Source organism: Rhipicephalus sanguineus, chromosome 7, assembly GCF_013339695.2.
Source record: "Rhipicephalus sanguineus isolate Rsan-2018 chromosome 7, BIME_Rsan_1.4, whole genome shotgun sequence".
Lineage (NCBI taxonomy): Eukaryota > Metazoa > Arthropoda > Arachnida > Ixodida > Ixodidae > Rhipicephalus > Rhipicephalus sanguineus.
Genome location: NC_051182.1, coordinates 130,980,640 through 131,004,729, shown reverse-complemented (window position 1 = coordinate 131,004,729; position 24,090 = coordinate 130,980,640). Strand labels below are relative to the sequence as shown.

General features: G+C 45.2%; 3 protein-coding genes across 9 annotated transcripts in view; 1 reads left to right on the top strand and 2 right to left on the bottom strand.

Annotated features, from left to right (window-relative positions):
- Nucleotides 1-21,844, bottom strand: part of LOC119399948 (E3 ubiquitin ligase RNF157-like) — a 79,374-nt gene extending 57,530 nt beyond the window's left edge. Inside the window, exon 1 of the mRNA XM_049417902.1 lies at nucleotides 21,695-21,844. Within this exon, the coding sequence (XP_049273859.1) occupies nucleotides 21,695-21,782 (88 nt within the window). The 5' untranslated portion in view covers nucleotides 21,783-21,844. The remainder of the gene's footprint in view (nucleotides 1-21,694) is intronic.
- Nucleotides 1-24,090, top strand: part of LOC119399946 (clusterin-associated protein 1) — a 58,161-nt gene that overhangs the window by 13,288 nt on the left and 20,783 nt on the right. The gene's annotated exons all lie outside the window — the stretch shown is intronic.
- LOC119399947 (uncharacterized) overlaps nucleotides 1-24,090 on the bottom strand; it is a 57,812-nt gene that overhangs the window by 24,764 nt on the left and 8,958 nt on the right. The gene's annotated exons all lie outside the window — the stretch shown is intronic.

The window sequence follows — 24,090 nt, the reverse complement described above, 5'->3', positions numbered from 1 at the left end:
TGCGGCCGCACGGCTCGGCAACGAGAAATTGTCGAGCTTCCCTAGCGGGATTTTCGTGGCAATCCTAGGCAAGCTCCCTTTTTCCCTTATGTGGTTGTGCACTCCGCAGCGAAACTTCGTTCAAGCGGAAATACCCAGAAAAAGTATTCGTTGTGAACGAGGACATTTTTTCGCATTGTTTTTCTATGGGGCGCTGGACGGGGAATCGACAATTGTTTCATTTTAGGGGAAATTAGTTTGTAGCGGTATTCGCCTTTACAGCGGGGATTTGATGTATGCTATGTTGTTAAACACCTGCAAAAAACTGGCGGAGAAGATTGAGCACCCCGACACAGAAGCGCTGACGAAACCACTTGGGTGTAATTTATTACACCTGGAAATATATAGCTGAAAAACAGAAAACAAGACCATCACGTGCACATCAGAGTGAAAGGCAAAAACGAATCTGTCACGAGTCAAAAAGTACAAGTTAACTGCTCAAAAACATTATCTCTTTTTCCAGGAGGGCGAGTGTTAAACACCATGTTGTTATACTGTGTTGTTATATGTTACATTGTTAAACTGTGCTATACACTATGCAGTTATACTGTGTTATCATACACCATGTTATACTATGTCTGCCACGTTGTTATGCGCTATGTTGTTAAACTGTGTTGTTATACACTGCTGTTAAAAAGGCCCTGCAACACTTTTCCCAAGTAATAACTGAATGGCTTCATTAAAAGAGCTTATTGCCTTGCGAATCAACTAACAAAAAATTTCATAATCCGTTACATACGAGTGTAGCTACGGGGATTTGTTGCACGCTTTAAAGGGGCCCTCCAACACTTCTTGAGCATGGTCAGAAAGCGCTGCCGATCAGTAGTCGAGGCTCCCGAGATTTGGTCGGCGTTAAATTTGAGTAAAATAGGCGATTTTTTTCCTCGGACGATATCAGAGAGCCATTGTACGATGCGGGGTCAGTGTAACATTTCGACGTATAATTGACGTTTTCAATACATTATTTCTATGGGGGCTTTGCCGGGAACAAACTGATTCGTCGTAAAATGCGGGCCGTCGCAAAACCGGGGGACGTATAATTGAGGTTCCACTGTACTGTCACAGAGTAGAGTAAATCACCTTCTAATGACTTTGTGCACGAACTCGAGTATAACATTTTCAAATGTTAATTACACCGTCCCGTGTACGTCATTTATCATCTGCATTTATTTTTAACATTTAATTAAATTTTGTTCCCGATGCTCTCTTCCTTTTGACTGATGGCCCCTCCTGCTGGGACCACAACAGTGGTTTGCAGTATGTATGCATAAAATAAATAAATAAATAAATAAATAAATAAATAAATAAATAAATAAATCATTTTTATACATTCAGCCCTCTTGTTATGCAAACTCTGTCTAAGGTAACCTGCTTGCACGAGAGAACTTCAAGAATTGCCGCCACTACCTTCCGCTCCGCCGAGGCTTGGCCGCTGGCCCCTCGGGCGTTGCCGCTTCGGGTGGCAGGCCCACCGTCAGGTGCACTGGATGAGGTGAAACAAAACAATGTTGACAAAGAAACAAAAAACATACATTTTATGCATTCAATCACACGAGTTGAAATACAAAAATATAACAACAAGAACAAAAAAAAAAACCCAGCATGCTTGCAACCATGGAAATCTCACACAGACCAAATGCATGCGCCTAATTTTCTTTTCCTCCCTTCAGTTCTGTCGGTAGAGTCATGAGTCGAAATGGTGAACTTGTGTCTCTAACATAAAAATGCCTTCATCACATCTAATGCTCATGACCGAAATGTACTACTCAAACTTTGATATAATGAACACGGATATAACGAAGTGTCGGTTATAACAAAGTAAATGAAGAATAGTCTTGTCATAGATACAGTGTTACAAATAAACGTTTATAACAAATTTTCGGATATAATGAAGTTATTTTTGTGGAGGATGTGACTTTGTTATACAGTAAAAGCTCGTTAATTCAACACCCGTTAATTCGGAAATTCGGATAATTCGGACGGCTCCATTGGTCCCAGCCAAAGTGCATGGTTATCTATGGGACCAAACCTTCGTTAATTCGTCAGAATTCGGCTCCGCACCGCTTAATTCAGACAAATGCTGACGGCTGCCGCTACACAAAAGTGTGGTAAAGCAGCGCTGGCACCATTGGAGTGAAACCGAAAGCTGAGTGGCATCGCCGTCGTCATCAACAAGTGGGGGCGATCGCAGCGTCACCGAACGTCGGCGTCTTCTTTCTTCGCTCCACTGCGCCTTCAACGCCATTTTCCCTAGTGTTGTGTCGGCACCGTCTATTCTTGCAGAGTTCTCTTTTTTTCTGTTGTGATCGTGTTTGCATGTCACCACCATCGTGCACTACAGTGATGGCAACGCCGGAAAAGCGGCAGAAATACAAAGCGAAGAACTTGGCAACTAAAGTGGAAATTTTGGAAGCTCTGAAGAACGGCGAATCGTGACAGCACGTTATGACCCACAGATGTTACCCTTCAGGACTACATCACGATTGATGATTGTGTCGCCACGACTGGTCTGCTGACCGATCAAGAAATTATTAATGATGTCACGGGCGTCCAAGAAGACCACGAGACTTACGAAGAGTCATGCGAGGAGATGCAGCCACGACCTCATCGCACCTCACGGGAAATCTCGGAGGCGCTTTTGATATTAGAGAACGTTTGCCTGAGCACTTCCGACAGTTTGCATGCTGTTGACCATTTGTAAGAATTAAGAAAAATTGTAATGTCAGCCGGAATTGCGCGAAAACGCAGACGACCATTACAAAATATTTCAGCAAATAAAGGTATACTGCTTCAACTTGATTTTAATGTTGTATTTCCTGTTCATTCGTTAATTCGGCATTCGGTTAATTCGGACATTTTTTCTGGTCCCGTGAAATTCGAATTAACGAGCTTTTACTGTAATGAGGTTTGAGTGTATAACGACGGAAAGAAGCACGAACAGGGCGGCATCTGCGTGCCCCACTGCTTGCATTTCTCTTCAAGTGATTGTGGCCTGGGTGGTAATAAAAAGATACTACAGTTGCATGATAATTGATGGTAGCGCAGGCCAAAGACACGGACAAAAGAAGGCACATGAGACACCACAGCGCTAACTTTCAACAACTATTTTATTACCAGCTGATCCCGCTAGTATATGTACTCTCTCACGGTCATACGTCACGTGTGCATAGCTCTGACACCCATAAAATTGTTACACGTGTACATCACATACATGACCACACTGTATCAAACGCATTTTTCTTATAATGCTTATCCACAAAGCAGTTTATCGCGAATACATGTAATCCAGTTCCTTATTTGATAACACCACTGACGGACTGCTCACACAAGCGTCACCAAACGCTGAAATCCTGCTGGCCTCCATTATCAATCGCGTCATCTCGCACCTACTCCTACTCATGATGGCCGTTTCATGAAACTTAGGTCTGCACTTACATGTGTGACAATGCAGGGAAAGAAAACCGTCAGGAGCAACGCTACTTACTTTGCTATTATGTTCGCGCAATCCATCATTTATGCATCTGCCGGTCTGTCCGATGTATGACTTTCCACAAGTAAGTGGAATCCGGTAGACGACACACGTGTTGCATTCAACAAACTTGTTTCGATGCTTCTTTTCGCATACCGCATCTATTATCTTGTCTGGTCTTGTGTTTCTGCATAGGCTCACCAATTTATTAGGGGCTGAAAAAAACTACCTTTGTGTCACATTTTTCCGCAATCTTCTTTATTCTGTGAGAGAACTTATGTATGTACGGAATGACAGCAAAGTTCCTCCTGCTTGGGCTCGCCCTATCCTTCTCCTCGGAACCTTTCTTTAGCGCTTCTCTATGTAAGCCTTCTGCAACCAACACGACGAGGTTCTTAGGATACCCGGCATCGCTTAACCTTGAGACCTGCTGTCGGAAGCTCTCATGCATTAGGCACTGGCATGACTTCTTGAGTGCCTCACTCAAGCACATCTTCGCGATTCCCCGCTTGACAAGTTTTGTGTGCGCGGAATGAAACTGTAACAGCGGCTTATTTGCTCTGGGTCCATAGCTCCAGCACGTCTTTTCATCAGAGAACACGAAGTTAATGTCAAGAAATCTAATTCTTCCGTCACTGTTGAATGCAACACGTAATTTGTTGAATGCAACACGTGTGTCGTCTACCGGATTCCACTTACTTGTGGAAAGTCATACATCGGACAGACCGGCAGATGCATAAATGATAGATTGCGCGAACATAATAGCAAAGTAAGTAGCGTTGCTCCTGACGGTTTTCTTTCCCTGCATTGTCACACATGTAAGTGCAGACCTAAGTTTCATGAAACGGCCATCATGAGTAGGAGTAGGTGCGAGATGACGCGATTGATAATGGAGGCCAGCAGGATTTCAGCGTTTGGTGACGCTTGTGTGAGCAGTCCGTCAGTGGTGTTATCAAATAAGGAACTGGATTACATGTATTCGCGATAAACTGCTTTGCGGATAAGCATTATAAGAAAAATGCGTTTGATACAGTGTGGTCATGTATGTGATGTACACGTGTAACAATTTTATGGGTGTCAGAGCTATGCACACGTGACGTATGACCGTGAGAGAGTACATATACTAGCGGGATCAGCTGGTAATAAAATAGTTGTTGAAAGTTAGCGCTGTGGTGTCTCATGTGCCTTCTTTTGTCCGTGTCTTTGGCCTGCGCTACCATCAATTATCATGCAACCATACCAACAAGCCCAAATCGCCACCCTCATACTACAGTTGTCCATGATACAATCAGGGATGACTCTAGCGTCCTTTTATTGCCACTAAGCTAAGAGTGCGATTAAAAACAGGAACAGCAGAGCACTAAGGCGCTGTGCTGTTCGCGTTTCTTTCCATCATCCCTGTACTGGACCCATGTTTGTATTGTCGAGACATTTTAGATCTGTTTCTTTACACTGAATAATTAATGTCTGTAGGCATCAGGTCGCGCAGTACTTTTCCCACGAGGCTCTGTGATTAGTGCAATTTTATTTGAGCCCACTCAACTATTTGCGGAGATATTTGCGGAGCAACTATTTGCGGAGATATCGGTGCCCTCCCTGAGCACGTCTTGGACTCGAGGTAAGCAGTAGCAGAGAGAATGGCCTCCAAGGCTGCCGGTGCAGCTTTAGTACACCTATATTAGCAGCCCTGTTTGTCGTGGGCGATTTCAAATTGAAGACATCTGTGAATTCGCTGCTTTGATTTTCAGCGCAATCAGTGGCACGCTCAAATGGTCATCTGAGAGCTGTCACAAAAGACCTCTAATGGTTGTTTAAAGTTACAATGAAGATGAATTATAGAAATGACGGACTTTAGTAACGCCGTTCCGGTTTCGTTACCGCTAGAGGAGCTCGCTTATTCTCAAGTGAATGTTAGGTTAGGTTCAAAGGTCAAACAACCTTCGAAGCATCGCAACCACACTCTGAAATGACCTGTCGAGTATGCCATTAGAGCCATCTCTTTCTAAATTACAATGAACTTCTCAGAAGGGCAGTCTCGCATTCCACAGACTTGTCTAGTCTTTGTGTTTCTTCGGTGTGAATTATAAACACCTGACACCCGGTTACATGTCTGTCTGAGCATGAAAGGAGCGAAATGTACTCCATGACTACTCACTTGCAGCAACTGGTGCAGAACCAACGACTGGTCCGTTGAGGGCCTCCACCAGTGGCACAACCTCGTAGCCTGGTGGAATGTCTTGGCAGGTCTGAAAAACAAATTGAATGATAAGATAAACCGATGAGATAAATCTATGTACATAGTTAGTCCACTGACAAGCAAGGCTTTTAGAAAACCGTTCCATGTATTGGCCAATCAAGCAACTTGTATATCACAAAAGCGAAACTGTATTATGAAGTTCTCAAGCCTTCTGGAAATACCAGCCATCTGTTCTGTGGCTGCGAAAGATCTAACAGATCTAACAGAGACTTTGCAAATGCTTCGCTACATCCAATGCAATACATTCAGAATAGGAAAGTTTCTTTAAGGGGGGAGGTGGCATTGAAAAAAAACTTTTTTGTTTGTTGACCTAGAGCAATGAAATTTGGCATGCATACTAATAAGTGTCTTGTATAGGGAAATATGCAGTTTCATCATGATACCTTGAGTAGTTCTCAAGTTACATCATGCTACATGGTCCAATTATATGGTCTGCTTGTGGAAAGCCTAGCGCTGTAACAAAACATGCCAGGAAGCTGCAAATGGTGTTGATCTTTACTCAAAAGAAGACTACAGGGTATGACACTCTCAGAATTGTTTAGTAAATTCTCTTTTTTTTTTTTTAGAGATCATCATGGCTGCTGACACACATTGTCAGAAACAGTGTCATGGACAAATCATCATCTAGAAAAATAACTGGGCCATAAACAAGAAATTGAAGAATGTCATACCCACAAGCAGTGTTCAGGGATTCAGGAAAAAGAAACAGAATCAAAATCGGTCCAGTCATTCCCGTGCTACTCTTTCCACGAGCAATGCACAATGTCCAAAACACACTTGTGAGAAAAAGCCTATCAAAGTTTTCGAAGTTGTTTACATTTGTTAGAAGGCACCAGCACTGTAGTCCTTGGTGTTCTTGTGTAGAGGCAACCTTTTGCGTCTCTGCCCTTTCACTTCATGCATGTGCGATGACTTCCTTGCTCGCTGAGCGTCTTTTTAGCAGCCCTGTGGAGGGTAAGGGCCCCAGGTTGCACACCCATTGAAGCACAAATCTTGGTGTAAGCTTGAAAGTTGCCTGCATTGTACCTCGCAACTGCCTCATGGACTGCTACTTCCACAGTGAAGTGGGAGGCATGCTGCTGCTTAGAAATTAGTGACCAAATCACCGAGTGAAGGCTTTCAGCGGCATTTTGTGTCTTGTTGCCACTGCAACGAGCCTGCAGTTGAGGGTCAGACAGGCGTTGGTACACTGGCCGCAACGCTTCAACAACTTTGTTGGGCAGGTTATACGTGTGTGGAAGTTGTGGCTTCCCCTCTGCCTCTGCTGCACGGTGCCTGCACCAGCTGCGGGCACCGGAAGGACAGAGCTCTTGATGAGGGTCTGCATCTGTCGATGAAACATTATGAAAGGTGGCCATCACTGCTTTCTTCATATCTTCGACGTCCGTGTTGCTTCGCAGTGCTAGGCCATAATAGCTGGTGAGCCTTTTGATCAAGTCCTGCGTCAGGCCAATGTTGTCACGGATAGCCATGCCATAACAACTAGTCAGTCTTTTAATCAGGTCTTCAGTCAGGCTGCCCCATCCTCCTAGTCTATCCTTCTTGCTTCTTGACACATGTGTTGGAGAGCTGTACCCATCCTCTCTTTGACATGATTTATACAGTCTTCTTTAGCCAGTGGAATAATCTGTATGTTCTTTCTTCAGAGTGAGGGAAGTATCACTGTCTTCATCACAAACAATGCATGCGTACCGGAGGTCATTCTTTCCAGTGACCTTCTGAATAAAATTAAGGTGGGGGACGTGGCATTTTCCTTCGTAGGTTTTGATGAAAATTGGCACAGTTATTGCAAACATTTCTGGGATCAAATATCTGAGCAGTTTATTCAATAATGCGAGTTGGTCAGATATAAATTCAACTCCCTGCTTCACACACGCCACGCTCATTTGCAAACCCTGCCTGTGATGCGTTTCATCATCCACTCGATCGCGGAAACGGTAATTTGCGAGGCATTCGTTATTTTCGAAGATTCATCAGAGCTAGCGGCGATACCAAGCACGAATCCAAACGTGCCTAAATTGCGTCACCAGCGCTTTCTTATGTACTCGGCCGCGGGGTCCGGGAAGTCGGCGCATGATATGCTGGCTGGCGGCATTCGGTGACAATGCACAATGCTCCTAGCCGCGGCGACGAAACATCGGCGCACATAACGTGCTTGGTCTCGCATTTTGCGGCGCCGACGCGCGAAATTGCTAGCCGCTGTTCCGAGCGGTCAATGCGCAACGAGCTTGGCCAGGAGGTCCGCTGCCGATTCGTAAAATGTCCATCCGCACTTTCGAGGAGCCAGCGGACGATGCGATTTGCTGCTTGTGATGAAGCACAGTGCGGCTTGTCCGCTAGCGCGATGTCCTTGCCCGCAAAGTTCGGATTCGTCTCGTAAACCAGCACCGTGAGCGGAGTTAGGCCTAGCCACGACTCCGAGCAGTAAGCTCGGTCGCGGTGTGCGTGGCCGCGGTGCCCGATGTTTCAAAGCAAGTCATGTTCGATCGCGAGTACAAAGAGTAGTAGCGCGAAGTTATTCGTCTCGGAGTACGAAGTGCTGACAAGCTGAACTTCTACCTGAGACGCGCATCGGCGATGTTCGCGACGAGCGCGGCACGCTATCGTCTATCGTACACTGATGACTGCGCTTCCGCTTGCAGCTGTCAAACTACAGGGTAATCATATTCTAAATTATCGTCGACCCGCGCACACAGGACGAGTGAACGCGTCACTAAGTAGCGCGATTTTCGACAGTCGTAACATCAGGCACGGCCGGTCTGGAGGCGCGCGCTCGCTCCTTCCTTTACGGCCTGCGCACGGGGGGCTGTTGCTACCTATGGCCGCAATTTCGTGGGGGCGCTCCGAGCCAACTGCTCCCCGGCCGTTGCGGAGGCTAGCGCGCGCAGGGAGTGCTCGGCTTCCGACTTACCGTGGCGCTTTCTGAAGTTACTCTATAAGGTATTCATGGTACCAATGCGATAGAAACATGGTAGTAAGTATGTATGATGACTCTGGTAAATTCCGCTTTACAGAAGTGGTGGCGCAGGCCGCTCATAAGCCCGCTTCTGTTGCTCGGCAAAGCATCGACGCGGTTATAACACAGCCTTATTTTTTTAGGCTTCTGTAACTTCGAGAATAAGAGGATGAACATTGCATTTGGTTGAGGAAACGGTTTAATCATGGTTTAGGAAATGTTTATTTCAAATGTATGTGCCGGCCGTCGCTGTACTTGAAAATAACAAAATTGCACATTTTTGTTGGAGGCATCTTAATTCGTGATTTAATATTGAAACAAATACTTCAAAAAAGTGAAAGTCACTGCATAATGGGGACGGCCACGCTGCAGACGAAGAGGAAACATAAAAAACATTCAGCGAATCATTTCAATGGGAAACAGAATGTTTTCCTCGGTACTACAACAATATGCGCATGGTGAACCGAAAAAAAATATCACTGCTGGTAATACACTGTAGTGACGATCACAGTTTAAAGGAGTCAAGTCTGTCACAGCCTGATATGCTTCCGCGGGAGCTTGTGAATAAAACCGGAAGGCCTGTCATTCTGATCTGTTAACTTTTTTGTGTAGTTAATAAGAAGAATCCGGAGAAACTTCTCAGAAAAAATATGAGCCAGCACTCTCGCGTGACTCTTGTCCACACCTTCCGGACAGTCCAGAAGTGGCGAATCTTCAAGGTATGGCTCAACAGTCAATTGCAGAGTCTCGAGGATTTTCGTCCGAGGAAGATATTTGACTGCTTTCTCGAAGAACGTCACAATTGTGTCTGGCACTGATAGTAACTCCGGCTTTGGGTAGTGTAGATAATAGGCTTCTTGCTGACGGAGAAGATGATACAAAGGACTGCTCGTTTTGTTTGTCGTCACTAGCATGGCGCATGTTTCGCAACCGACGTCAGTGATGAGTTTGGCAATGTAACCACCTACATACACCAAGCCTGAATAGGCAACAGAGTTCGGTGGTTTGCGAGGAGGTTCTCGCAGAGCTTCAAGTTCCTCAATAACATCTTCCGAAATAGACATCGCCGCTTCTTCAATGTTTTCGTCGCGAATGCCCATGTATTTTGAAGGTAGCGCCTTTTCTTTGACAATGTGAGTCAAAGCAGCTGTGACGGCTCTTGCGTCTAGCGCGTCATTGCCCCCGCACATTGCCCTCAATTTTCCAAACATTGCCTCTATAGGATCACTGTTAAATTTCTTCGTGAGCACATAGTTTACTCCTTTTCTCAGAAGAAATTGGACTGTCTCCACTGTGGACTTTGTGGTGAAAAGCAGGGCAGTGTACGTCTCGTCTGTAAGGTTTCCTACGCCAGCGGTGACAGAAGAATCCTGGATGCGCTTAATGTAGCCTGAAAATTCATTTTCCAGCCACAGCAATCGGCTGTCGTCCTGCTTTGAGATGGGAAGTTTGCAGTCATTTCTACAGTACGTAGTGTTGTGAATGTCGAACTATCTCTTTATGGCTTTCATGAAGTTGATTGTGGATGCTGCATCCTTGAATAGAACAATAGAGGAGTTGCCCCTCAAGTTTCGCAGATGTTCCAGTGCGCCAATGACTTGGAGCGAGAATACTTGCACTGCACGCATTACATTCATCTCTTCCAGGTTAGATGGGTAATCCCCCCTGTGACGTTGTAAATATGCGTGGTCCACCAAAAATGCACTGCTGTGGCAGCTGGGGTTCTCTAACGTGCACCTAAATCTAAGCACACGGGCCTCAGGCATTTTCGCCTCCATCGAATATAAGGTGGTCGGGTCTTAAAATATATTGTTGTTGCTAGTAGCGCTGCGTTCCGTCTTCTATTGCCGAGTGCCGAGAAAGGCAGACTGTCCCCACACGCACCTGTACTTCCTTCACCGCTTACTACAACCGAAAGAAGTAATTAGCACGAGAAATTGGCCGGGCACAGCTGGTTTACAACACGAAGCGCATGCGGCGAAACGCGCTTTGGGCGGTTGGCTCGCGACGCCCTCACGCGGAGCGCGCCGTCGTTACTGTATAGAAAAAGTTCCATTGTACTCCCGGCGGCTGCTCAGGCCGTAAGGGAAGGAGCGAGCGCGCGCCTCTAGACCGGCCGTGCATCAGGTAACATCGCGACGCGTAAGCAGCAGACGGCTGTCCTCTCGGAGCGAGCATCGGACCAATGACGAGGCGTGCTGGAGCAACATGGCGGACGCGGCCAATCGGAGGCCTCGAAACGACCTTCAGAGATTTGCTTTTTGTGCGCTTGTTTTCAAAGGGAGGAGCCAGCTGAGGCGGGGAATTTGAAAACGAAGAAATGCTCTTTACGGCGAGCTCAAAATGGCGGCGCCCGGTTGTGCCGTTGCGGAGCAAGACTTTTTTGAAAACCACCGTTTTTTTGCGATCTCCACAATAATTTTCGCCAACTCAGCACGTGCAACAAATTTTTTAAAGCACTTCTAGGTGGTTTTCAGTGAAGATATTTTGGAATCAGATAGAAAAAGGGCTACAGAAACTGAAAATGTGATTTTCAAAAAATCGATTTTTTTGCCATTTTGCGCGATACGAAAGCCGCGTCCCCCCTTAAATGCTCTGCCACATCTAAACTTTCATAATTCTTCTATAACCTATGCTTTATCAGACAAACATTCACGTACGCCGCACTAGCTGTAACGACATTGGTGCCCGGAAGTGCATTCCAACAGCTTCGCATATTTGCACTGCCAGTAGCCCTTAGCGACAGCATTGAACGTGGAAGCAAATGTGACTTCAATATAAGTAGGCTCTTGTTAAACGGAACTTGAACAAACCAGAAAGACATGTTCCGTTTAACAGGAGCTCCTTTTACGAAGAGATGAACAGGGGTGCAGAATTCAAGTACAAAAACAGCCATATTAAAGGCAGTTGTTTCATTTAAGCGGCAATTCTGTTTCAGAGATTTCCGTCTGCTGAGAGTCTACAGTACGTATGGTATGGTTCTCTACTTTTGCATGTATTTCCAAGGCGCTGTCTAGAAATGTTCAATACAGAGAGTAATTTCACCAGAAGAGAAACTTGGGTGAGCTGGTGGTAACTCCTCTTTGACAACTTACAGCCCTAATTAGACGAGGACAGAGAAAAGATCACAACACGAGCGCCGACTTCTTTTCTTAGTGCTCGTCCAATTAGTGCCACAAGTTGCTGAAGAGAGAGCAATTCGTTACAATCTGTATAAGGGAGTCCAGACGCGAAATTATGTCAGCTACGCTGTAAGTCTCCGAAGGAGAAAGAAACAATGGCCGAGGCAAGGAAGACCGAGAGGTGGCGACGAACCTGAGCGTCTCCGGCGGATGCCCCGAGGTGTGGCACGGCGACGGCCGAGGCAAGAGTGCGCCGCACGGCCCGCACCTGGAGCAGGGCGCGGAAGGGCGCCCGGCAGATGGGGCAGTTGTTGGCCTGGTAGCGCAGCGAGTCGGCACAGCACGAGCACAGGCACAGGTGACGGCAAGGAAGGATCAGGGTGTCCCGACTGTCACACATGCAGATGACACACTCGGCGCCGCTGTCTTCCGTCTCCTCGTCACCCGTCGGGGGCTGTGTGGGAGATAGTAATACAGTCGAGCCCGACTATATCGAACCCGTTTATATCAAATTATCCCGTATATCGAACAATTTCTAAACACGGTAAATTTACATTGAGAATATATAGCAAAAGTTACTGTTACATCGAACGAAAATAGCAACGACAACCGATATATCAAACTCCATGTACCTCAAAAGTGCCCCAGCAAGTTGGCTTTCCCTCGCGGTGGCGGGGAAAACTGCCGGCGCCACCCTAGAAAAAGTGGTTTAGACCCGGCTGTGCACGGGCGAACACCCCCCTGCACAAAATGATCCTGGCCTGCTCGCAGCGCCTACAGCCAATCAGAAGCCGTCGTGCTTTCTCCGAGGCGCGGAGGCGGTAGAAGTGAGCGCCATTTTTTCTTTGTTTATGCTTGCGTGCCTACTGCTGCCTCTTTTCCTCGAGTCCTCATTCAGTGTGGTCCGTGCTGGTGGTGTTGCCTGTTGGCGCTCTGTGAACTTGCTTGGCGCGCTGTCGTCATGGCTTGTGCAAAGAGGCAGAATTTGCCGTTCGCCGCGAAACTCGAAATCATAAATCGAGTCGAGCGCGGTGAGAAGAAGTCCGACGTCGCCACCGCGTACGGATCGACATTCGACGAGTTCGTCAGTGCGGACGATGATGTCGCCATCATGGGCCAGCTGCAAGATGAGGACTAGGTTGCAGACGTCGTGCCAACCACGAGCCAAAGCGACAGCAATAAGGAAATTGACGATGGCCCGTTGCCTACACCCTCCGAAGTGATTAGTGCACTTGCGTTGGTCCGGTGCTATTGCGTGAATATGAAAGGCTGCTCCGACTCGTTGGACAATGTGGAGGCATGCGTGCTGTCACAGGCAGCGAAGTCGTTGAAACAGAAGAAAATCCAGGACTATTTTGTTCCAAAGTAGGGCACGCAAGTAAGCCACCATATTAATAAAGTACTTTTCTTATTGGTATGTGCCTTTGTGTCATCAAATCCTATAGCAGGCCTATATCGAATTATGCCATATATCGAACTAATAAACGTTTTTTGGCGAGTTCGATATACCCGAGTTCGACTGTAATTGTTGGGATCCTACGTCCGGAAACCACGGTACGATCATGAGAGACGCCACAGTGGGGGGCTTCGGAAATTTCGACCACACGCGTTTCTTCAACGTGCACCTAAACCTAAGTATACGGGCCTCTGGGATTTTGTCTCCATTGAAATGCGGCCCCCGCGGCCGGGATTTGACCCTGCAACCTTCAAGTCAGCAGTCAAGCACCGTAACCACTAGACCACCGCGGCGAGTTGCTGTACGCAAGAGGAAGCATGGCCACTGATACAACAAGATAACTCAATGAACTTTGTCAAGAGGCTCAAGCAATCCAGAGTGCACATTTGTGCCACTTCAGTTATATTGATAACTGCACCAAGCAGTTATCAACATCATTTCAAAGAAATTATGCTTTGGTACAGTGCATTTAATTCTCACTGTTGATAACCTTAAGTAGTGTTGATCCCTTCACGTTCAAGGCTACGCTACAGTGGTGTATCAGATCAGGTGACATTACAGCTTCTCTGGTCAGTCACTTTCACAGCAAGGATTGGAGCCCGTTTTTTTTTCGATCCAATCATTTATGTCAGGCTCATTTTAGCTGATCATTCAAGAGTTTCATCTTGATCTTGTCTTTCATTAATGGCATGCTAATTAGCTATTTATACACCTCACAGTAAGGTACACCCTTGCAATTTTTTAATATTGTATGAGCACTGACAACAGGATATGGTATTTTCTAAAATCGACAAAAAAGCAACAAGATCAGTGATACGATGCACACCGGCTTTCAGAACCCATGATCGCACAGATAAGGCTGATAGCGTGTATGCATCTGTAAGCAAACAGCGTAGCAAACAGCACTCGCACACAATGCTCTCTGCACTTGTGCATCATGTAGGAAATCTCGTTACTTCTCGCCTGTATTAGGCTCCACCACGTCCAGGGGTCAACACTCGCGCGATTTTATTAAAAGATTGCCAAAGTGTACAGCCAGCTACAATTTCATTGAGAACAGCTACAGCCGAGTAATTTTGCCACTGACAGCCTTGGCTATCAAAACAAACATGCAGCAACATAGTGCTTCCAGCATACTACTTCGAAGTGTGGGAGGCTATTCCGGCTATGCAAGCGCATGGTCAAGAAGTTTTAAACAGCCTCCCTTAAACGTCCCGAAACACCCACACTTTCATGTACATCCGTGCAATGCAATAATCCAACTCTCACCTTGGTTTGGGCCACATTCTTGTTCTCGATGCCGTAGATCTCCTGCAGCAGGTAGCAGAGGCCGTCGACGAAGAGCTTCTGCTTGAGCGGCTTGAGAGTGTACGTGTTGTCCGAGTTCTTCTCCACTACGGCAACTAGCACGTGCGACTGGCGTGGCTCTGCGAAGTCGAGGAACACTCATGCAAAGGCAAAGGAAAGACAGGGAGGTTAACCAGGTTGCACCTGGTTTGCTACCCTACACGGGGGGAGGAGGACGGGGGTTGTTCACTGGCCCTTTAAGCTGCTGAGGTGGTATGCATTTGACCCATCATTGCAAACACATTTCGAGGCTGTTCAAGCAAGTCCTTAAGCTGCCTCGATGCTCACACTCAAGCTCTCATTTTATTGTTTAGAGTGAGAAGGTACAGTACTCGTGGACTGAAATGAGACCGTTTTTTTTTTCCTACGTATAACAACTGCTGTGAGTAATTGCTTGTGATAACCACATCATGTCGCTGCAAACCTAGCCACTAAAGGTAGTGTTGGCTCTGATGCAAGTGTACGAGTCAAAATTATGCTGCTATGACATGAACTGTATACAATGTAAACGAAAACAGGTGCATTACTCAGCCCTATATTTTTGTTTCAATCCGTGAGTACTGTGCAACTTAGTCAGAAGGTGTAGAGCGCTCATCACTAACAGCAGCGTGCAGCTTAAGCTGGCTAGCACACTTGTTCGTATTAACCTCTGCAAATATGCACAAACGCTGCATAGACAAAAATTAAGTCGCACAACATACCGTCGCCTTCCTCGGCCAGGCAGTGGATGACGACTGGTAGCATTTCATCTTCAAAGTTATAGCTCAGCTGCATGGAAACAAGCAACACACGTTTAACGGAGGGGAGGGGATGTGGGCAGCACAGGTAGTACTAGTCTCACTGCTGGCATGAAACATCATCCATGCCTGTTATACAGAATTTTTACTGTAATGCAGTTCCGAAGGAATAACCTGTCAGTCCAAAATGACACACATTCAATTGCCGATTTTTTCGAACACCCGATTGTCCGAATGTGCTTGGAAATTTGGATGCTTTCATGGCACCACACCAAGCCCCACAGAGTCAATGTATCAGAACATCTGAAATTTCGGACACCGAAACTTCTTGGTGTCCAATTTTTCAGACTTCGTGCTCAAATTACAGGTAAAGATGGCATTGAATGAAGCCAACAGTGCCACTGCTCACAACGCAAAGATGTTAAGTGGTCAGGGTAATATGACAGACTACATGTTGGCACAGGGTCTCCAATAAAGTGAGCAATTCAGAAATCTCCATTTAGTTCTCACTGATTCAATGTACCTCTGATAAGATAACTGTATTCCTGATAACAGTGATAAGACAAGTGTATTCCACGTACTTTATTTTTCCTTGTAATTTACAAGTTTTCATTGTAATGCTCGTTTCACGAAATTTGTAAGCGTTCATTCTTGCCGTTTCCTTCTCCATGTAAAGCCTTGAGGGTAGCATGATAAATAAATAAATGAATTATAAACACACAAACATAGTTGTGAGGTTTATTCAGACTTGTCTTAAAAGATTCTACTATATATAAAAAAAAAGACCTCCTTTCTCATTCTGTCAAAAACCACACAGATCTGCTTAAGAATGTGATAAAACAGTGGACTCACCTCTTCCTCACAGTAAAGGCTTGGATCGAAAATGTGAGACGACTGGCTGAACTGCTGATTGGCTCCACGTTTGTAATGGTATGTCTCCGAGCTCATCTCGGCGTTTCTTGGGCTATAACTGTACACAAGGGCAAAACAGACAAAAGTACAATGAGTGAGTGAGGAGCAAGCAATTAAACTGAGAATTACAGTCAGAATCATGTTTTATTGAGTTACGAATGATTTATGTTACAAGTTATTTATGTGTACAGCCCTGCATTGCTGTTGTGATATTGAACACTAACTAGCACGGATCATAGCTAGCCTTGAGTTGGAGCTACAGATGTCTTTGCAACATCTTTTGCACCACATTCTTTTTACTTTTAATTTACTGAATTCGAACTTAGAATCTGACACATAAACAAAGATATACACTCAAACTTCGATATAATGAACACGGATATAACAAATTATCAGCTATAACGAAGTAAATGAAGAATAGTCTTGTCATAGGTACAATGTTACCAATAAACGTTTATAACGAATTTTCAGATATAACAAAGTTATTTTCATGGCAGATGTGACTTTGTTATAATGAGGTTTGAGTGTAGAGAGAGGTCCCGGGGCACAAAGGTGCAAGGGGACCTCTTGCAGTGGTATTCTCAAGCGATCACAATTGCCGTTGCCTTCAGTATATCCAAATTTCACGAGAGCAGTGATGGACACATTAAGCGTCTACAGGCCACATCACTTTCGCACCAGGCCAATCGTGCAGAGAACGGCGTACAAGGAATCTCGTTAATCACAGACGCCGATGCGTTCGGTGCCAATAACCCGAGAATATTGCACCTGCTCTGTACGTAACCTGAGCTTGCAGAAAAGTCACTCACATTAGACCATTGCTGGTGATCTCCTCTGAACAGAAGTAGTGTATGGTGATGGCACACCGGACGTCCGTGTCGAACGTGAACTCGATGTTGTACCGGCACGGAGGGGCCACGTCCGTCGCCTCGTCGTCCGCCTTCAACGACTCGTCTTGGATCCTGTTGGCACACAGGAAGCACAACGCAGAAGCAACATAGCTGCTTAAACGATTCCAGGCAGTGCCATTTATCCATCTCATGAAGCTAAACGATAACGTGGGGGTGGAATGCACAGGAGGAAGTATTGAAAAAGGCAGTGCTAAATAACACAGACAAAGGTAAAGAAGCACATCGAAACAGCGCAAACACAGTATGTTTCTTTACCGTAGTCTGTATAATTTAGCACTGCCTTCTTCAAGATGCAATACCAACTCGCCCAGCAAGCAACCCTTGTGAAGTACAGAACGCACTATTTGTAGTTCTTGATTACAGTATATAGTAATTATAAGTTAGATAATGCAAAATGAAAGAACTCGCTGCCGAAATGGGAGCCAAACTCACAACGCCTGCATTACACACGCGGTGTACTACAAGTTGTGTTATCTCGTAACTCTTCCAGCTCAGGGAACAGCCAATTCCACTATTGTTGAATTTCTCAAAAAGCCCATTTCTGAATTCCTCAGTCCATCATGAGCTCTTCTTGCAAATCTAGCAAGAAATCAATGAGGGTGAGAATGTGGGCTTGCTGATATTGCATTTTACTTGATGGTAGCACAGGCTAAAGACAGGCACAACAGAAAAAAAGGCACACACGACACAACACAGCGCTAGCAAGAAAGTGGTACTGTTGTTTCCCTTGTTTATCAAGAACCAAACTGTCACTTCCCAAAGGCCATCCAGATATGGTGGAATGAATAATCAGTAATGTTGAAACCGATTTATGCGTTCAAAATCATACAGCCAGAGTAAAATACCTGCCAACGTAAGACACTCCGCTCTTCTAAGAAGATGTCGTGAAATCCAGTTGACTCACAAAGAACACTTAATGAAGTTCACTTTTTTCAACGAAGCCATTCTAAATCATAGCAGAATCCGTGCACTTCCTTTCATCCGCATGTCATTTAAAAGACCTCTAACACCAGACCAGCTAAAACCCTAAGCTGCCTTTTGCACTGACTGTTAGTATCACTGGCATGCATAAGTAGCTGATGCTGTTGCAGTTATTGACAAGACTACCAAAACAGTGTACACTGCACATTTCACCAAAGGCTAATTTGCAATGTACACCTCAAACTGTGCTGACCTTAAACTTTCACATAGGAAATTTCACAGACACCGATTGCAGAATAAGCAGCATCTTATAGCTGTACTCGCACAAAGAGAGCATTAAACCTTTAGGGCACTTTGGAGACATTTGTTATTGCTATTTGTGTCAACTAGCGACTTAGAAATGCAAGACAGATTGTGCTTTTGATTAATTGAGCTTTCTGCGCAATAAAAATCTCTCCATTTAACTTGATCTTGTTGTGTATTGCTGCATATGACCACTCTGCTGAAGGCACTACCAAGTTTGATGAGTTGTTCGACATGCCGCTTCCCGCAAAGCGTACCAAATGCATAATTTTTGTTTGCTCGAAATGACCACCACTGAAAACAAATTGCAGTATACTTCTAGCCAGATTTGATTCTATTTATGAAAGAAACATGGCATGAATGACTCCAGGATAAATAGGTCTTAAATAGCAGTCTAATTGATTCCTGAAAAACAAACAAATGAACGTATTTAGATATTATTTTTGTTGCAATGGACCACTGAGTGCCTTAGAATAATGTTATACAAATTTGATGCTTTTACAGACAGTTATACAATATGTCATGCCTGAAAAAGTTAAAAGCCTATGACATACCTTACGAAGCGCAGCGACTCCTTGCGGATGTTGACGAGACTTCGCAGCGGCCTCGTTGGCTCATTGGCCTGTGGCGCTGGGTACGGGAACTGCGGAAAGTCAGCGGATGCAGCACATGCCAACTGACAGGTCAATCAGTGAGCTAATCTGTCATTATGGTCATCACACATAACCTAGCTGAAATGCAAGTTAAATATCGGGCTTAACAAAAACATACATCTGTAGCTGAGCATACCCACTACAATCACTAATACTAAGTAGGCATTTAGTCCCTTCAGCGTGCCTGTTTCTGCAAGGTTGATTTTGACAGGTGAGCAAAGCACTTACATTTGTAGTACATGTGGACATGCAGTTAGAATGGCAATCATGCGATAAATGGCTAGCATTCCCGGTAATCTAATGAAAGAGTTCCACATATATACGATGAACTATGTGAACATTCCCACCTGTGAGTGACGATACAGCACGATTAGAAAAGAGAAAAAGTTGTTACTGAACTGTTTGTTGTGCAAAGCTACAAGTAAATATTAACACTTCCTTCTTCCTTTTAGTGAACCTTCCTTCATTTTGCAGGATTCCTCAAAACAAGTGATTAGCTATGTCCAGTGTCTGTGCTTCGAGCTGTTAATAAATTCACCCTCGTGCTGCAATGTAACTAACAAAATCTCATGGTTAAATCAGATAGCAGACAGAGCGACCAAGCCGCAATGAGATCGGTCCCAGGTTCGAATCCCCTGCCAACAGGTTTTACGTCATTTGGCCACATCTTGCAAGCCACCAGTTCAAGGGACAGGGCCGTCCATGCGCAAGATGCTTAGATGGCGCTCTTCAGGCCACAAGGGAACATTTAGGGGTGCTTAAAGTCAATGGTGGTCATATACTCATATGCTGTAACCAGGAATCGCTAGTGGTTTGATGTTACTTAACAAGGACATATGAAGTTGGCGTGACCGTGCGCGTTCAACTTACGTCAGTTTCACATATAGCAGGCAATCGCAGGCAGCTGAAAGGCAAGTTTTCCAAAATCATCTCGTCAAACACAATGGGCAACACCAAAGGCAATAAAACAAGCGAAGTCAACTCACTGCATCGTGCAAGCTTATTTAACGGGTTAATTATTACCGTTTGCATGGCCACCATTTCCACAACACGCGCGCACACACACACACACACACACACACACACACACACACACACACACACACACACACACACACACACACACACACACACACACACACACACACACACACACACACACACACAAACTCACGTACGGGAGTCGGCTTGCCTCCTAGAAAGTTGAGGTCCGTGTTCTCTCCAAACAGGTATGCCTCCGGCTGATTGGCGTCGAACCTTTCCCCGCCCATGATGAAGTGACTCGCGAAGTAATTGCCTGCAAGTGACAATGGCGTAGAAGTTCATCCTGTGGTTATGGTGCTCGGCTGCTGACCCGAAGGACGCGGGTTCAATCCCCAGCTGCGGCGGTTGCATTTAGATAGATGCAAAATGCTAGAGGCCCGTGTACTTAGATTTAGGTGCACGTTAAAGAACACCGTGTGGTCGAAATTTCCGAAGCAATCCGCTACGGCGTCCCTCATAATCATATCGTGGTTTCGGCATGTAAAACCCCGGATATATTATTACAGAACTTCATGAACGCGCAAGTCTGATCTGATGGTCGAAAATGAGATCTTGATCCGCCAAACGTGTGGATGACCGTCACAGCTACGGGCACTTTCGATCGCGATCGAGCGCCGATCGAATTTCTGGACTGCGATTGGCTCCCTTCCGCACCTTGCGCAAAACGAGCCAATCTCGATCAAGATATACCCCGGGGATGCTATATGTGATCAGCTGCGCAATCTTGGGATACGGGTGACACAAGGCGTACTTTCGATCGCGATCTAGCCAGTGGTCCCCCATCCGCATCTGGCGCAAAATAAGCCAATCGCGATAGCGCATACCCAAGGAATGCGATGTGATCAGCTGTGCAGCCTCGGGATACGCATGACACAAGGCGTACTTTCGATCGCGATCGAGCCCCGATAGTGATCGAATTTCTGGACTACTATTGGTTAGCTTCCTTTTGCATCTTGCGCAAAATAAGCCAATCGTGTTCAAAAACCACCCTGGGATGCGACGTGATAAGCTGCGCAAGCTGGGGTTTCACAAGGTACACTTTCGATCGCGATACGAGTTTCTTAAATCTCGACTGGCACGAAAGGAGCCAACAGCGGTAAATTCGAGCCTGATCGGGGATCAATCCCGATTGAAAGTACGCTCGATACCCGTATAACAATTAGCCGCGCTGTCGACAAAGTTTTCGGCTAAATAATGTAAAATAAAAAGCGTGTGACTGCCGAAGGCGTTGCTGTCACGCAGATTACGATCTCAAGTCGTTCGTGCAGCTTCAAAAAAGTTTAACAACTGCGTAGGTAAGTTTCGATCGGGTTTTGTAGGATGTAAACATTGCATCGATGACCTGTCAGAAACGAGTTTTCAGGCGCAAAGGCGAAGTCAAACTGAGAGAAGCGGAAACGCCGATGCATCTGAAGTGCTTTAGCAAGTCCCTTTAGAAAATGCGCATAGTTAAAAAAGCAAGAAGCAGCTGCGAAACATGCACAGTGCGTCGACTGTCAAGACGCCATTGGGGCACAGCTGTTTTTCTTTATAGATCTGTATTCAGAGAAGGCCACACACTACTTACCAGTTTTCGGCGGATACCTGTAGGCATAGTTCGCGGCAAAGTCCACTTCTTCTACCCGGACGTTTTGCCTACTCCATATGCCACCCATGTTTAACGTAACGTCGCGTTAATAAACTTGTTTCCCAAATGGGCAACGGGTTTCGGCCAAGTCAAGTTCAGTACATGCTCCACGCTCCACCACTGTTCTCCCAGGAACGGGATATCACGGCGCGCCTGCCGCTGTGCGGCAAATAACAACGCAAAGAAAAGTAGTGCGCCGAAACGTGATTGGCTCGTTCTGGAGAACGATGTGCGGGCGATACCGCGGCTTGGCGCCATATTTTGAACATCAAAGGCGCCATTTGATAATCGCACGCCGGTCAATCAATCAATCAATCAATCAATCAATCAATCAATCAATCAATCAATCAATCAATCAATCAATCAATCAATCAATCAATCAATCAATCAATCCTTATTAAGGCGAAAGCCTTAGATGCCTTATTAAACGCGAAAACTGACTGGCATCCCGCGTCGGCGGCATCAACACAAGTGATGCAAAAAGTCCTCACGGGATGACGTCACCATAAGACGTCATCTGCGTATTCACATGTATTGTATTCATCGCGACGTCATGATGATGTCACAAATGTGATGTCACACGGTGTCGTCATCACACGACATCACTACTACTTGGTCAAAGATCCTTGGTCCTGTGGATACACAGCGACACTGGTCACTCCTGTCGGTCACTGGCCGAGTTCAACACTTTTTCCTTCCTCCACGCCGGGAATTTGACCTTCATCCACGTGCTTAGCAGTGCAACACTTCAGTTGCTAAAGGAAAGCCACGACGTTCATGAGTTCATATCCAGGCAACAACGAAATGTGGCAACGAGGAACGAGAAGTCACCTTGATAAAAGATCAGACTGCCATATCAGAAACAGTTCATCGCCGACAAGCCGACAACTGGGAGAGCATCAGTTATTGGAGAGTGGCGCATACAAGTACACATGTGACACATTTTTTTGTGTAAATGTGTATTTACACAAATACACATTTTCTTGTGCTCGCGGGTGCCAGGTTTTTTGCGTATGATGCCATCGAATTCTGTGAGTTACAACAAGCTTTGCTTGAAAAAGATTACATTCGAATCATACTGTAAGTCAACAGTCAAACAAACATATTTATTACAAACAGGGAAGATTCAAAGGCTATTATACACAGTCAGTTAATCTTGTTAGTGTTGTAGACGTTTGATGCGCTGTTGCAGCTGTTCGACGTCTGCGTCGATGGTGTCCGCAACTTGACGCAAAAGCTCCTCCTTTTTCTGCAAATGGAAACATAAAATATCGAGAAAATGAAGAAGACTTTCGTAAAGGTGTCTCTACACACTGTAGGGTGTGTCGAGGAATCGACAAGAAAGAAGGTTTTGATGGGAAAGCATTTTGAAACAGCGCAAAGGATGAAACCCAGAAGAAGACTGAACAACACGAGTGCTGTAAGCCTTCCGGAGATGTAAGTCTTCAGTGTGCTTCGTCTTTTGCGCTGTTTCAAAATTAACCCAAACCAACTAGCCCAACTCTCTCTTTTGCTGGGAAAGCATGTTCCTTCGGTGCAGTCAGTGAAGCACATTAAAAAACAGCTGATGTGATGCTACCGCCTAATATCATTTGTATTAACTTCCTCGAGTTTCCGCGCTTTAGGCGTCAACCGTATGCCAATCAATACATGACGATGCCAAAATAAAACACGCACAATGCTCACGGATTGAAATGCTACATCAAAACTTCAATGGGGAAAAAGGTTTTAACTTTTTAGACATAAGGTGTTTTATTATTTAGGTTAGAATGACGAAAACCTTGGCAATTATGCATTTTGATGTGCTCATAGCAAGTATGAGCACACCTTTTATGTACACCATACCATTCATTTTTAAAATACAACTACCCGTGGAAACTTCATTTCATTACATTTTTAATAAACTGCCTATTGAGATCCTGCAGAATGAAAGGTCATTAGATTCTACAGGTATCAAAGATTGCAACAACGGTAATATTACGGCTCTAGCTCTCCCAGAACAAAATTTGTGAAGCTTCAAGGTGCTCATTTGAATTGCTGAAAAAAAAAAGCACTTTTATTTCACCCTTTCTAAAAATTTATAACTTCCCAAAGTAACACTTGGCACTTCATTGTGCTCGCTAAACACTCAGCTTTTCAGCAAGACAAAAATGATCAACATTCAGTATGCCAAGGCTGAGAAAAGCTTCTCAGAGGATTGCAAGGTTACGAAAAAATGAAACGAGAAGAATAGCAATGAAAAAAAACACCATCGGTTGCTCATGCAATATAAAAGGCTGTTATGGTTAAAATAATGATCTATAATGCATAGGAATTGGCAAGGTGATGCATCAGTA